Source organism: Mobula birostris, chromosome 9 (assembly GCF_030028105.1).
Source record: "Mobula birostris isolate sMobBir1 chromosome 9, sMobBir1.hap1, whole genome shotgun sequence".
Lineage (NCBI taxonomy): Eukaryota > Metazoa > Chordata > Chondrichthyes > Myliobatiformes > Myliobatidae > Mobula > Mobula birostris.
In genome coordinates this window covers 107,499,543-107,511,310 of record NC_092378.1, presented here as the reverse complement: position 1 = coordinate 107,511,310, position 11,768 = coordinate 107,499,543, and the positions used below count along the sequence as shown (strand labels likewise).

The 11,768-nt window shown below is 40.0% G+C and overlaps 1 protein-coding gene across 1 annotated transcript; it reads left to right on the top strand.

Annotated features, from left to right (window-relative positions):
- The first annotated feature begins 10,513 nt into the window (after positions 1-10,513).
- Positions 10,514-11,468, top strand: LOC140203424 (hemoglobin subunit alpha-like). Its single transcript, XM_072269484.1, has 3 exons — positions 10,514-10,608; positions 10,861-11,068; positions 11,343-11,468. The coding sequence occupies exons 1-3, from the start codon at positions 10,514-10,516 to the stop codon at positions 11,466-11,468; spliced, it is 429 nt and encodes a 142-aa protein (XP_072125585.1).
- The last annotated feature ends 300 nt before the right edge of the window (positions 11,469-11,768 follow it).

The following is an 11,768-nucleotide window of genomic DNA, read 5'->3' as shown; positions in this document are numbered from 1 at the left end:
GCCCTCTAACGTCCTCCTCGGTGACGATGAATCTCGATGCCACCAGGAGCAGGACACTCCTCTTCTGTTCGAATCTTGCGTAGAATACGTTAAATTCGTCAGGAAGAGAAGCGCCATAGTTATTGATATTCCCAGCCTTTTCATTGTGCCCAGTGATCTCATTTAGACCCTGCCATAGTCTACTGGCATCCCTCTGGTTAGTCTGGGCTTCTAACTTGGCTCAATATTGCCTCTTGATGCCCTTAATGGCTTTCCGGAGTTCATACCTGGATTCCATGTAGCGACTGGTATTTGAAAAGAAAGTCAAAAAGGACTGTTGTAATTATATATTTAAGATTAGGAAAGAGATAGCATTGGTACAGTGAACTAATCTTTCTTGTCTCAATCTTGCACTAGTATTGTAGGCTGCATCTCAGGTAATGATGAGTTTGAGTACAGAGAGGAAATTAAGAGCCTGGTGGCATGGTGCGAAGACAATAACCTATCCCTCAACGTCAGCAAGACGAAGGAATTGGTTGTTGACTTCAGAAGGAGTAGCGGACTGCACGACCCAATTTACATTGGTGGTGCACAAATGTAACAGGTCAAAAGTTTTAAGTTACTCGGGGTCAATATCACAAATGACCTGACTTGGTCCAACCAAGCAGAGTTCACTGCCAAGAAGTCCCACCAGCGCCTTTACTTCCTGAGAAAACTAAAGAAATTTGGCCTGTCCCCTAAAACCCTCACTAATTTTTATAGATACACCGTAGAAAGTATTCTTCTAGGGTGCATCACAACCTGGTATGGAAGTTGTCCTGTCAAAGACTGAAAGAAGCTGCAGAAGATCGTGAACACGGTGCAGCACATCACACAAACCAATCTTCCGTCCTTGGACTCACTTTACACCGCATGCTGTCGGAGCAGTGCTGCCAGGATAATCAAGGACACGACCCACCCAGCCAACACACTTTTCGTCCCTCTTCCCTCTGGGAGAAGGCTCAGGAGCTTGAAGACTCGTACGGCCAGTTTTGGGAACAGCTTCTTTCCAACTGTGATAAGACTGCTGAACGGATCCTGACCCGGATCTGGACCGTACCCTCCAAATATCCGGACCTGCCTCTCAGTTATTTTGCACTACCTTACTTTCCATTTTTCTATTTTCTATTTATGATTTATAATTTAAATTTTTAATATTTACTAATTTTAAATATTTTAATGTTTAATATTTGTAATCCAGGGAGCGGGAAGCACAGAATCAAATATCGCTATGATGATTGTACATTCTAGTATCAATTGTTTGGCAACAATAAAGTATAAGGTATAAGATATTACTTATTTTGTTCTATATTTTGCACATGTAAGTTATGTACAATTTGTGTTTGTATTAACTTATGTTTGTCTTTGCCCTGTTATATACTGTTAGTGTATATTTGGGAGTTAAGTTATAGAGCAAATATTAACTTCATCAGCAACCTATCATCAGACATGACGGCAGAATATAGATTAATGTTTAAAATGCAGCCAAAACAATAGTTTTCTTCTAGCTGTGGACTGAAGTTGATTGCAAACCATACAATGCTGATGAACATTCATTTTGGGTGTCTGGAGTGTTGGGTTGAAGGAGATGTGTGAAAACTGCATGTAATTCAATGAAGTATTGTAGATACATTGTAACTGTAGAATTGTCCTGTTGTTACCTTTGACTTTTAGTATGTAAAAATGTCATGTGATATTGGGCCACGAGACCTCCATCCAAGAATATCTCAATATGATGCCTGCTGTTCATTTTCCTTGAATAAAACACTTTTATCTCCACTAATTTCAGTGTGTCTCCAGTGACTTTGTTCAGGCTACAAGGTACACAGTTGTAACAAGAAACTAATTTTCAAGGTATTTACACCCTGTGTAACTTGCATTTGACCTTGATCTTTAATTTCTCTTTCCAGGTTTACTTGCACTTTTTCCAATCCTTTCAGTCCTTGCAATGTGATCCCTTCTGCAAAGGGGGAAGATGCCAGAATAAAAGTGGTGGGAGGGGAAGGAGGATTGGCTGAAATCAGGTGGGTGGGAAAGGTAAAGGGCTGGAGAAGAAGGAATCGGATAAGGGAAGACAGTGGGCCATGAGAGAAAGGGAAAAAGGAGGGCAGCAGGAGGATGTGATAGGTAGGTGAGGATAAGACGTAAAGGGACAGAGTGGGGCGTAGAAGAAAAGGGAGGGGCAAATATTTATTTTTCCGGAATGAGAAATCAATGTTCATTCCGAGATGTTGCTCCTCCACCCTCAGAGTGGCCTCATTGTTGCAGAAGAGGAGGCCGTGGACTAACATGTTGGAATATGAATGAGAATGGCAATTAAAATGGTTGGACACGGGGAAATTTTGCTTTTGGTGGTTGGGACAGTGGTGCCAACAATGTGGTCCCCTAATTTACATCAGATCCCACCAATATAGATGAGGCCATACTGGGAGAACCAGATAAGATAGATAACCGCAACAGATTCACCGATGAAGTGTTGGGCAAGCAAGGAGGCAAATGGGCAAGTGTAGCATGTATGTTGCTTGCAGGGATATGTGCCAGGAGGGAAGATAGTGCACAGGGACAAATAGACAGGGGAATCACAGGGGGAACAACCCCTGTGAAAAGCAGATGTTCCTCTGGGAATCACAGAGGATTCCATTGAAGATGGCGAAGGTTGCAGAAAATGATGTGCGGGATTCAGAGGCTCATGGGGTGCAGGTGTCGGCAAGAGGAACTCTATTCTTGTTAAGGCAGCAGGAAGATGAGGTGAGCCCAGATGATCTGGGAAATGGAGGAGGTGTGGGTTAGGGCAGCATCAATGCTGGAGGAAAGGAAACCCCGTTCTTTGAACAAGAAGGATGCCTCTAATGTTCTGGAAAGGAAAGCCTCATCCTGGGAACAGATGCAGTGGAGGCAATGGAACTGTGAAAATGGGATAGCATTTTTATAGCTGAGAGGTTGGGAAGAGGGAATAAGCAGGTTTATAGAAGATGTTGGTAGACAACTTGTCTCCAGAGATGGAGAGAGAGAAAGATTGAGAAAGGGGAGGGAGGTGTCAGAAATGGACCTATAGTGGGGTGGATATTGGAGGCAAAGTCGATTAAATTGATAAGCCCATCATGGGTGGATGACACAGCCATGCGGTCATCAATGTAGTGCAGGAAGCATTGGGATGCATTACCAGTCAAGGCTTAGAACATGTTCTAAATAGCCAACAAAAAGGCAGGCGTAGTTGGGTAGGATGTAGAAATAGTAGAGTAGGGTAAGGGAACTATGAGTTCTCTAGAGTTGATGGGTTTAGTGTCTGTTCTTTGGATCTCTCACCTGTCCACGTGAGGAAACATGGGAGACTGAAGAATACTCCAACACCTGCAACTTTAAGAAATAATCTAGCATCAAATTCAGTTATATTTGCTTTATTCTCTCTAGCTTCACTTTAAGCTAGATATATACTGGTAAAAATATATGCACAGTAAATGTCCTGAGTTCTACCATTGAAGTCTGCTGAAATAATCAGTTTGTAAATATTGAAACACGGTGTTCAACTTGCTTAAGGCTGGACCAACGGTTGATAACTGAGTTGTACGCAATCATACATCTGCAAGACTCGTGCACTTGGATGTTCTGGAAATGCTCTATTGTGTATATTCATCACTACAAAGCTGATAAAGTTCCAATGACTCATCAACAAATGTTCAGCTGCAACTCGCTGAATCATTGTACCAAATATTGGAAGGTAGCCCTATATGGAGAGAAAGTTGTTGTCTGTGATCTTAAGCTAAGTTCTTTATCTTGGAAAGGTTGTTCTCAGAAAAATAAGTGTAATTATCCTTTGTCCCACACTTTTCAAACCTGCAGATATCTAGGCACACCAAGAAGCTGATGTCTTTAGATAACCTACACCCCCCATCTCTGAACTTCTGATGATCCAAAACAGCTTTTCCAAATGTTTTAACAAGCTGTAGCCCAAATAACTGTACGCATTAATAACATCAGGCATCTAAATCAGCTATCATATCACTTTAGGTTTTCATAGTTTTGCATTGTTAAACCAATTTTTTTCAAGACTTTAACTTTGATTAATTTAAAATAATTTAACAGTTGAAGTTACATATTATATAATTATATTCTTCACTAAGTGAAATAATAGATACGGCTTCAATATTAAAGAAATTGTACAAAGAGAGTGAGTTGCATAATTGTGTATTTCTGCATTTTTACCGCAGAATAAAATGAGTTACTGTGAAAAAAATGGAAATATTTAAGAGAAATACAGAGCAGCTGACAATTCAGTCCCACCTATTTATTGTACAATGGTACAACATATATTTGAAAAGGAAGTCAAAGAGGACTGCTGTAATTATACATTTGAGATTAGGGAAGAGATATCATTGGTACAATGATCTGTTGTTTTTCCCTCTCAATCTTGCACTAGTATTGCTTATTTTTGTACATTATAAGTTATCCATAATTCATGTAAATGTAAGTTTATGTTAACTTATGGTTGTCTTTGCCTTATTATATACTGTTAGTGTGTATTCTGGAGTTAAGATGCAGCACAAATATTAATTTCACCAGCTAAGTATCTTCACACATGAACGTGGATGATAGATTGAATATCTTAAATGCAGCCTAAACAATATTTTTCCAGTGGCTGTAGACTGGAGTTGATTGGAAACCAGACAATGTCGATGAACGTTCATTTTGGGTGTCTAGAGTGTAGGTGCGGAGATGGAGGTGTGTGAAAACTATAGGTAATTCAAAGGAAGTATTTGTCTCTCTATTATCTTCATTCATCTCCCTGCCTATATTCCTCCAGGAAACTCAACATTTGTGAATACTGGAGAGAAATCATCTCTACCCTTGCTCAGATTTTCCCTCTGGTCTCTCCACTGTCTGAAACTTGAAACATGCTTGTTTTCCCACTTTTCCAGTTTTAATGAGAGGTTGTTGATATATTTTCTCTGCTCATGTGCTGCCTGCCTACTCTGTTGAGTAACTCCAACACTTTGTTTTTTTTTATTTCAGACTAACAGTGACTGCAATATTTTGCTTTCCCTTGGTACAGTTACTTTGGGACAAGCTGCAGGGAATCAATGTATGTGGACAATGTGAGGACAGCGCGTTTATTTTAATTAGAGTCATTATATTAATTAATTCAGCACAGCATCATGGACCAGGGGCTTGATCCAGTGCAGTACTGTTCCATGTTACAGGGTTTGTGCTGTAAACTGCATTTTCCAGTTTTGCATTACTCTGTGATTCCATGAATGAACATAAACCTCCTAACATAATGATCACTGGACACATGTTTACCTACTGGTCTTAGCAGAATGACTTTATGCTCAGATAAGGAGGGCAGTAAGAGGGTGAAAAGTCATATGTTGTGGACTATACATTGAAAAATCCTAAATGTTTGCTAAATATTTAAATTGAGGGGTCTTAGCCTGAAATGTTGCCTGTACTCTTTTCCATAGATGCTGCCTAACTTCCCCCAGCATTTTGTGTGTGTTGCTTGGATTTTCAACATCTGTGGATTTTCTCTTGTTTGTGTTTAAATCGTTAGTGCAGAGGACACACAAGTCTTCTTCACTCTGATGCACTGGTTTAATACCTTTATGTTTGAAAGTAGAAAAGAAAGAACTAGTCTTTTGATATAAAATTGTAAATTTATTTGTGACTTCTACTTGAAAATCTCTGTCCCTCTGTAACTTGTGATCATTTCAAAATTCACTTTCAATCTTGATCCACAGTAAATCCAACTGGCCACATTCTTCCTGGCACTGTAAGACATAATTGTTAAATAAACATAACGTCCACAGATCAGTCTCCACTTTCCCTCACTTTTCCTTCTTCTGCCCTTTTGGAGTCTTCAATTATGGTCCTTTGAAAATTTCACAAGAATTCATTTGTTTCAAACTTCTTTTCAATAACTATTTTCACCCACCCTTTTGCTGTATTGCTATAAAGAAATGTCTAGAAACAGCGATCCTTTAAAGTATGTAAGTATATTCCATATTTCCTTAAGACACAGAAAAGCAACAGTTTCCCCTTCAAATCCATGCTAGTTCCCATCTAGATTAATTTTCCCATCAATGTATTCCAAACTAGTTTAATTTTATGATTAACCCTATTCTCTCCACATTTCCATCAAGTCTACCACAGAGCTGAACTAAGGGCAATTTACAGTAGCCCATTAACCTACCTGCATGCCTTTGGAATGTGGGAAGAAACTATGGCACCTGGAAGAACCCCATGTGGTCACAGGGAAAGTGTCTATACTCCACAGAGTCAGTACTTTTTAGGCATCCGTTAGTCTCATGAGACCATGGATTTGCACCTTGGAAGGTTCCCAGGGCGCAGGCCTGGGCAAGGTTGTATGGAAGGCCGGCAGTTACCCATGCTGCAAGTCTTCCCTCTCCACGACACCGATGTTGTCCAAGGGAAGGGCATTAGGACCCATACAGTTTGGAACCAGTGTCGTCGCAGAGCAATGTGTGGTTAAGTGCCTTGTTCAAGGACACACACGCTGCCTCAGCCAAGGCTCGAACTAGCCACCTTCAGATCACTAGATGGGCGCATTAACCACTTGGCCACGCACCAGGACTAGAGGTCAGGATTGAACCTGGGTCATTGAAGCTGTTGTGCTGCAGCTCTACCAGCTGAGTTATTGTATTTAAGATTCTTTTCCAGTTGCAATATTTCCTTTATGGACATTATTTCTGAAGTTACCTACATTGTGGATTATATTTTTCCTCCAGTAAGTTTTTTTTTGCATCAGCATTTAATGTGTAGTTTGTAATTGATTTATTATTGTGACATATACTGAGGTAACAGAGAACTTTCTTTTGCATGCCATCCAAATAAATCATTCTGAACGATTGAATGACTGAGGTGGAGTGGGGTTTTTGATGATGTTGACTGCTTTCCTAAGACTTCGGGAGCAGTGTGAACAGAGTCCACAGAGAGGAGGCTGGTTTCCATGAAGGACTGGGCTGCCATCTCAGTTCTCAGTAATTTTTAGCGGTCTTGGTCAGACCAGTTGCAAACCAAGCTGTGATGCATCAGACTAATAAAGTAAATGTTGAATAGTTTTTTTTTTGTCTTTCTTATATCTTGTCCTCGTCCATCATGGCCGAGAAAGCTCACCACTACTTCCTCAGGGGTTAAAAAATGGACTTGTCCTGATCAATTTTTATCAATCCTATTTGGATGCACCATGGCTTAGTTTGACAACTGCTCTACTTCTGATTGTAAAAACTGCAGATATATAGATAGATAGATGGTTGTTTAGATAGACAGCTAAATAATATATAAGCATAAGAGATTCCGCAGATGCAGGAAATCCAGAGCAACACACACAAAATGCTGCAGGAACTTAGCAGATCAGGCAGCATCTATGGAAATGAATAAACAGTCAACAATTTGGGCCAAGAGCCTTCAGCAAGACTGGAAAGGAAGGGAGAAGATGCCAGAATGAAAGGTAGGGGGTGGGAAGGAGGACAAGCTAGAAGGTGATTGGTGGAGTCAGCTGGGTGGAAAATATAAAGGGCTGAAGAGGAAGGAATCAGATAAGTGAGAAGAGAGAAAGGGAAGAAAGACAGCACCAGAGGGAGGTGATAGGCAGGTGAGGATTAGAGGGAAGAGGCCATAATGGGGAATAGAAGAGGGAGCAGGGAGAAATTAAGAATAAAAAGAAGGCCACAAAGAGTCATGAAGAGGGAACACCAACAGTTGTACTTTGGAGTTTGAAGAGATTTGGAATGCCACTAAATATTCTTACGAACTTCTACAGTTGGATGGTGGAGAGCTTTCTGACTGGTTGTATCATAGCTTGGTACAGTGGCTCCAATGTGGAAAAATGCAAAAGGCTGCAGAGTGTCACTGACTCTGACAGCCTCATTACTGCCACAATAGTCCTCACCATCATGGACATCGTCAAGAAGCAATGCCTCAAGAAGATGGCATCCATCACTGAGGACTCTCACCAACTGGGACATGCACTCATATCAGTACAGTCACCAGGGAGGATGTACAAGAGCCTGAAGACCACACTGAATGATTCAGAAATAGCTTCTTGTCCTTCACCATCAGATTTCTGAATGGTCCATTATTCTAGGAGGAGAATTAGGCCATTCGGATCAAAGACACTACTCTGCCATTCCACCGTGGCTGATCTATTATCCTCCTCAACCCCATTATCATGACCTCTCCCCATAACCTTTGATGCCATGACTAACGATGAGCCCATCAACCACTGTTTTAAATGTACTGAATGACTTGGCCTCCACAACCATTTCTAGCGGTGAATTCCATAAATTCAGCACCTTCTGACTAAAGAAATTCCTCTTCATTTCTGTTCTTAATGGATGTTTGTATATGCACAGTCTGTGACCCCTGGATTGTGACTCACCCACTATAAGATACATACTTTCTACATTCACTCTACATAGACCTTTCAATATTGAATAGGTTTTCAATGATATACCCCCCCATTCTTTTAAACTCCAGTGAGTACAGGCCTAGAGCCATCACACGCTCCCCATACATTAACTCTTTCATTCCTGGAATCATTCTCATGAAACTCCTCTGGACCCTCTCCAATGCCAGCATATCATTTCTTAGATAAGGGGCTCAAAACTGCTCACAATACTCCTAGCGCCCTCTCACCAATGTCTAAAGCCTTTGTGTTTGTAATTAATTTAGATCACTTTGTCATGATCTTCTTTCATTTTGACATGGAAGAGTCATTTTCTGTTGATCAGTGTCAAAAAAAGCCAGATTAAATCCACTGTGATTCAATATTGTAAAACAATGAAACATGAAGAATTCTGGGGGTGGGGGGGGGTGTGAATACTTTTTATAAGCACTGTATATTCAGTAGATATTGTTAGATCACTATTACACACAATTTCAGATTTAATTCAGGCCAATCACAAAAATATTTCAATTAAATATGAAAAGATTTAAAAAAAATAGATTTCTTCAAATAACCTGTTCTAAATATTTCTCAGTGACTTCAAAAACGCATTAGGTTCTGTTATGTCCCACCTGATTAGGTTTACCACTTTATTTCTAGCTATGAGATCTCAGTACTTACTTACTGTTTACTTATTATTGTGTTGTTACGCAATTAATCTTCAACATATGGTAGGTCTTTATATAATTGCTTGTATATTTATTCATTCATTTGTCAGAAGCACTTTTACAAGTTGAAGGAATTTTAATCAACATTTGAATCCATCTTTCATGAGAACACTGAGAGGTACTGTCTTTTTACACAGCTCCTTCCGCACTGTGAGATGTTGGTGATCAATAAAACCGCCTTCAAACTCAACCACACTGGGACTGGAATTTACCTATCAGCCTACCTTCAGAAAACATGGAAAATTTAAATGCAGAATAGGTACAATAACACACAATATTATATTTCTTTGTAGCTCCATTGATTCTTCCACTGCTTTTGTTCAGTCACACTAGCTATTTGATGTCTGGCAATGAGTGAATAGAACTTTGCTCCAACTGAGCTTCGGGAAGAACTGAAAATCTTTGGCTGCACATCTCTGATATCAGACCACTGACTTCATCAGTCTGCCTTCCACTGTTTGGTCAGACCTGTAACCTTAAACCCGAGCTGAGCTCACAGTAGAGTTCCCTTCTCCAAATCTGCCTGTAACATCAGCTCAGTTCACCCATGTCTATGAAATTCCAGACCAGTATTCCAAAGTTGTCCTGGCCACCCTCAGGTCTTCACATTCTGACACCTTTCATAGACTTGGAAGTAACCAAGTACTTCAGCCAAATGCTAATGCATAACATACATGTGATTCCAGACCTACACACTTCCTGGTCCATTATGGTTACATTATAACTTGTTTTGCCCAATCGGTTTCTGTGCAGTGTACACAGTAGGTGTCTTGTGATTTTGGAAAACCATGTCCCCCTGCGCAAGTTGTGAAATAAAAAGACTGAGGGGGAAGAGGATGAATTTGAATGGGTGAATTCAATGTAAGACCCAGATCAAAATAACGATAAAACAAATTAAACTTATTATAACAGGCAACACACATAAAAGTTGCTGGTGAACGCAGCAGGCCAGGCAGCATCTCTAGGAAGAGGTGCAGTCGACGTTTCAGGCCGAGACCCTTCGTCAGGACTAACTGAAGGAAGAGTGAGTAAGGGATTATTATAACAGGGTTAGTTTGGAAACACATATTGATTAATGACTATTAATGTGCATTTACTGATAACTTATATGGCAATAAACTAAACCTTTACACGTGTGCATCAAGTGAAATATGTGCAGGTAGTGTTTAGCTCTTCTGGACAGGATATCTTTGCTAACAGTTGTATGTGAAACAGACGATTGGTTCTTTATTCACTATTGTCAACCAATGAGAAAAGTGGGGTGGAGAGGGTGTGGCTCAGTGTGAATTACAATAAATATGGACTCATCAAGCCAGAGGCATCTCCTGGTTATTGAGAGATCTGAAAAAGTGAAAACTCAGCAACAATGGTACTCTCTGGCCCCAACAAACACGTTATAGAGGAACTGGGCCACCACATCAAGGCAAATGCTGAAGCTTTGGGTGCCGATGCTTTAGCCAGGTAATTTTCTTAGATTCACAGTATAATTATTGCATTTTCAGCTATTATTTGTAATTGTTAATATTTCTTTGCATTTCCCTTGCACATTGAGACCATTAATAAGTGTACGAATATATTCTCTGCATAGGATTGAAGTTTTTCCAAAATAATGTGATTGCTGGTCTGGAGAATAATGGAATTTAATCCTAAGTGAGATGTAGTGTATATTGTGTTGGAACATAATTTCTGCTTTCACTTTCCATGTTTCTGAAGGTTGTTTGAGATCCACCCTCAAGCTAAGACGTACTTCCCGAAATTCAATGGCTACAAAGCCTCTGACCAGCCTGTCAGAAGACATGGTCGCATTGTCATGGAAGCTGTGGCGGATGCAGCCCATAACGTGGACAACCTGAGTAAACACCTGGAAAAGCTTGCCAAGAGACATGGTGAAGAACTTCTTGTGGATCCTCACAACTTTCAGGTATGTAACAATTTTACAGATTCTTCCTCATTGTCATTACACAAACTATGATATTGTGATTAGATCAGCAACTCTGAACTTTCAACTTTATTTAGTTGCAACTTCAGCTATCTGGAAGTGTAGTCTTGTTCAGCTTTGCAGGGAATACTTTTTCCTTCTACACGATACACAGCAAAGCAGTCAAAGTACAAACAACCAACATTCATTTGATGGGTAAAATCATGAGTTGCAAATGCTAACACTGCCTCATTTTTATAATTTTTCTCTTTTACAGCTGTTGGCTGATTGTATCACAGTTACCCTGGCCATTCACTTGCCTGCGTTCACCCCTGCAACTCACTGTGCTGTCGACAAATTCCTTGAGTTGCTCGCACATGAATTGAGCTCCAAGTACCGTTGAAGATGCAATCAACAAATTACGGTGAACAACAGCGAGATCAACATTTAATTCCACATTTTGTCATTGATTAAATTTTGGCATAATTGGTAAACTAAACTAAATAAACATTCATTTTTATTAATGTTTTATCATTTGCTGTGGCTGATTTATTAAGTATACACAATTTCAGAAATATATCTGTCAGATATGTCCTCTTACAAGAACACAAACAATACTGCAGGGTCTGTTTACCTCTATCACTAGATAACAACAAAGTGGAGAAAGAACTTGGACATAAAAGCATTGAGCCAACAAATGTTT

Excerpts from the sequence above, each read along its gene's own strand:
- LOC140203424 (XM_072269484.1), top strand. The coding sequence starts at position 10,514 with ATGGTACTCTCTGGCCCCAACAAACACGTTATAGAGGAACTGGGCCAC. Across the intron at positions 10,609-10,860 it reads GGTGCCGATGCTTTAGCCAG|GTTGTTTGAGATCCACCCTC; the intron begins GTAATTTTCTTA and ends ATGTTTCTGAAG. Across the intron at positions 11,069-11,342 it reads TGGATCCTCACAACTTTCAG|CTGTTGGCTGATTGTATCAC; the intron begins GTATGTAACAAT and ends TCTCTTTTACAG.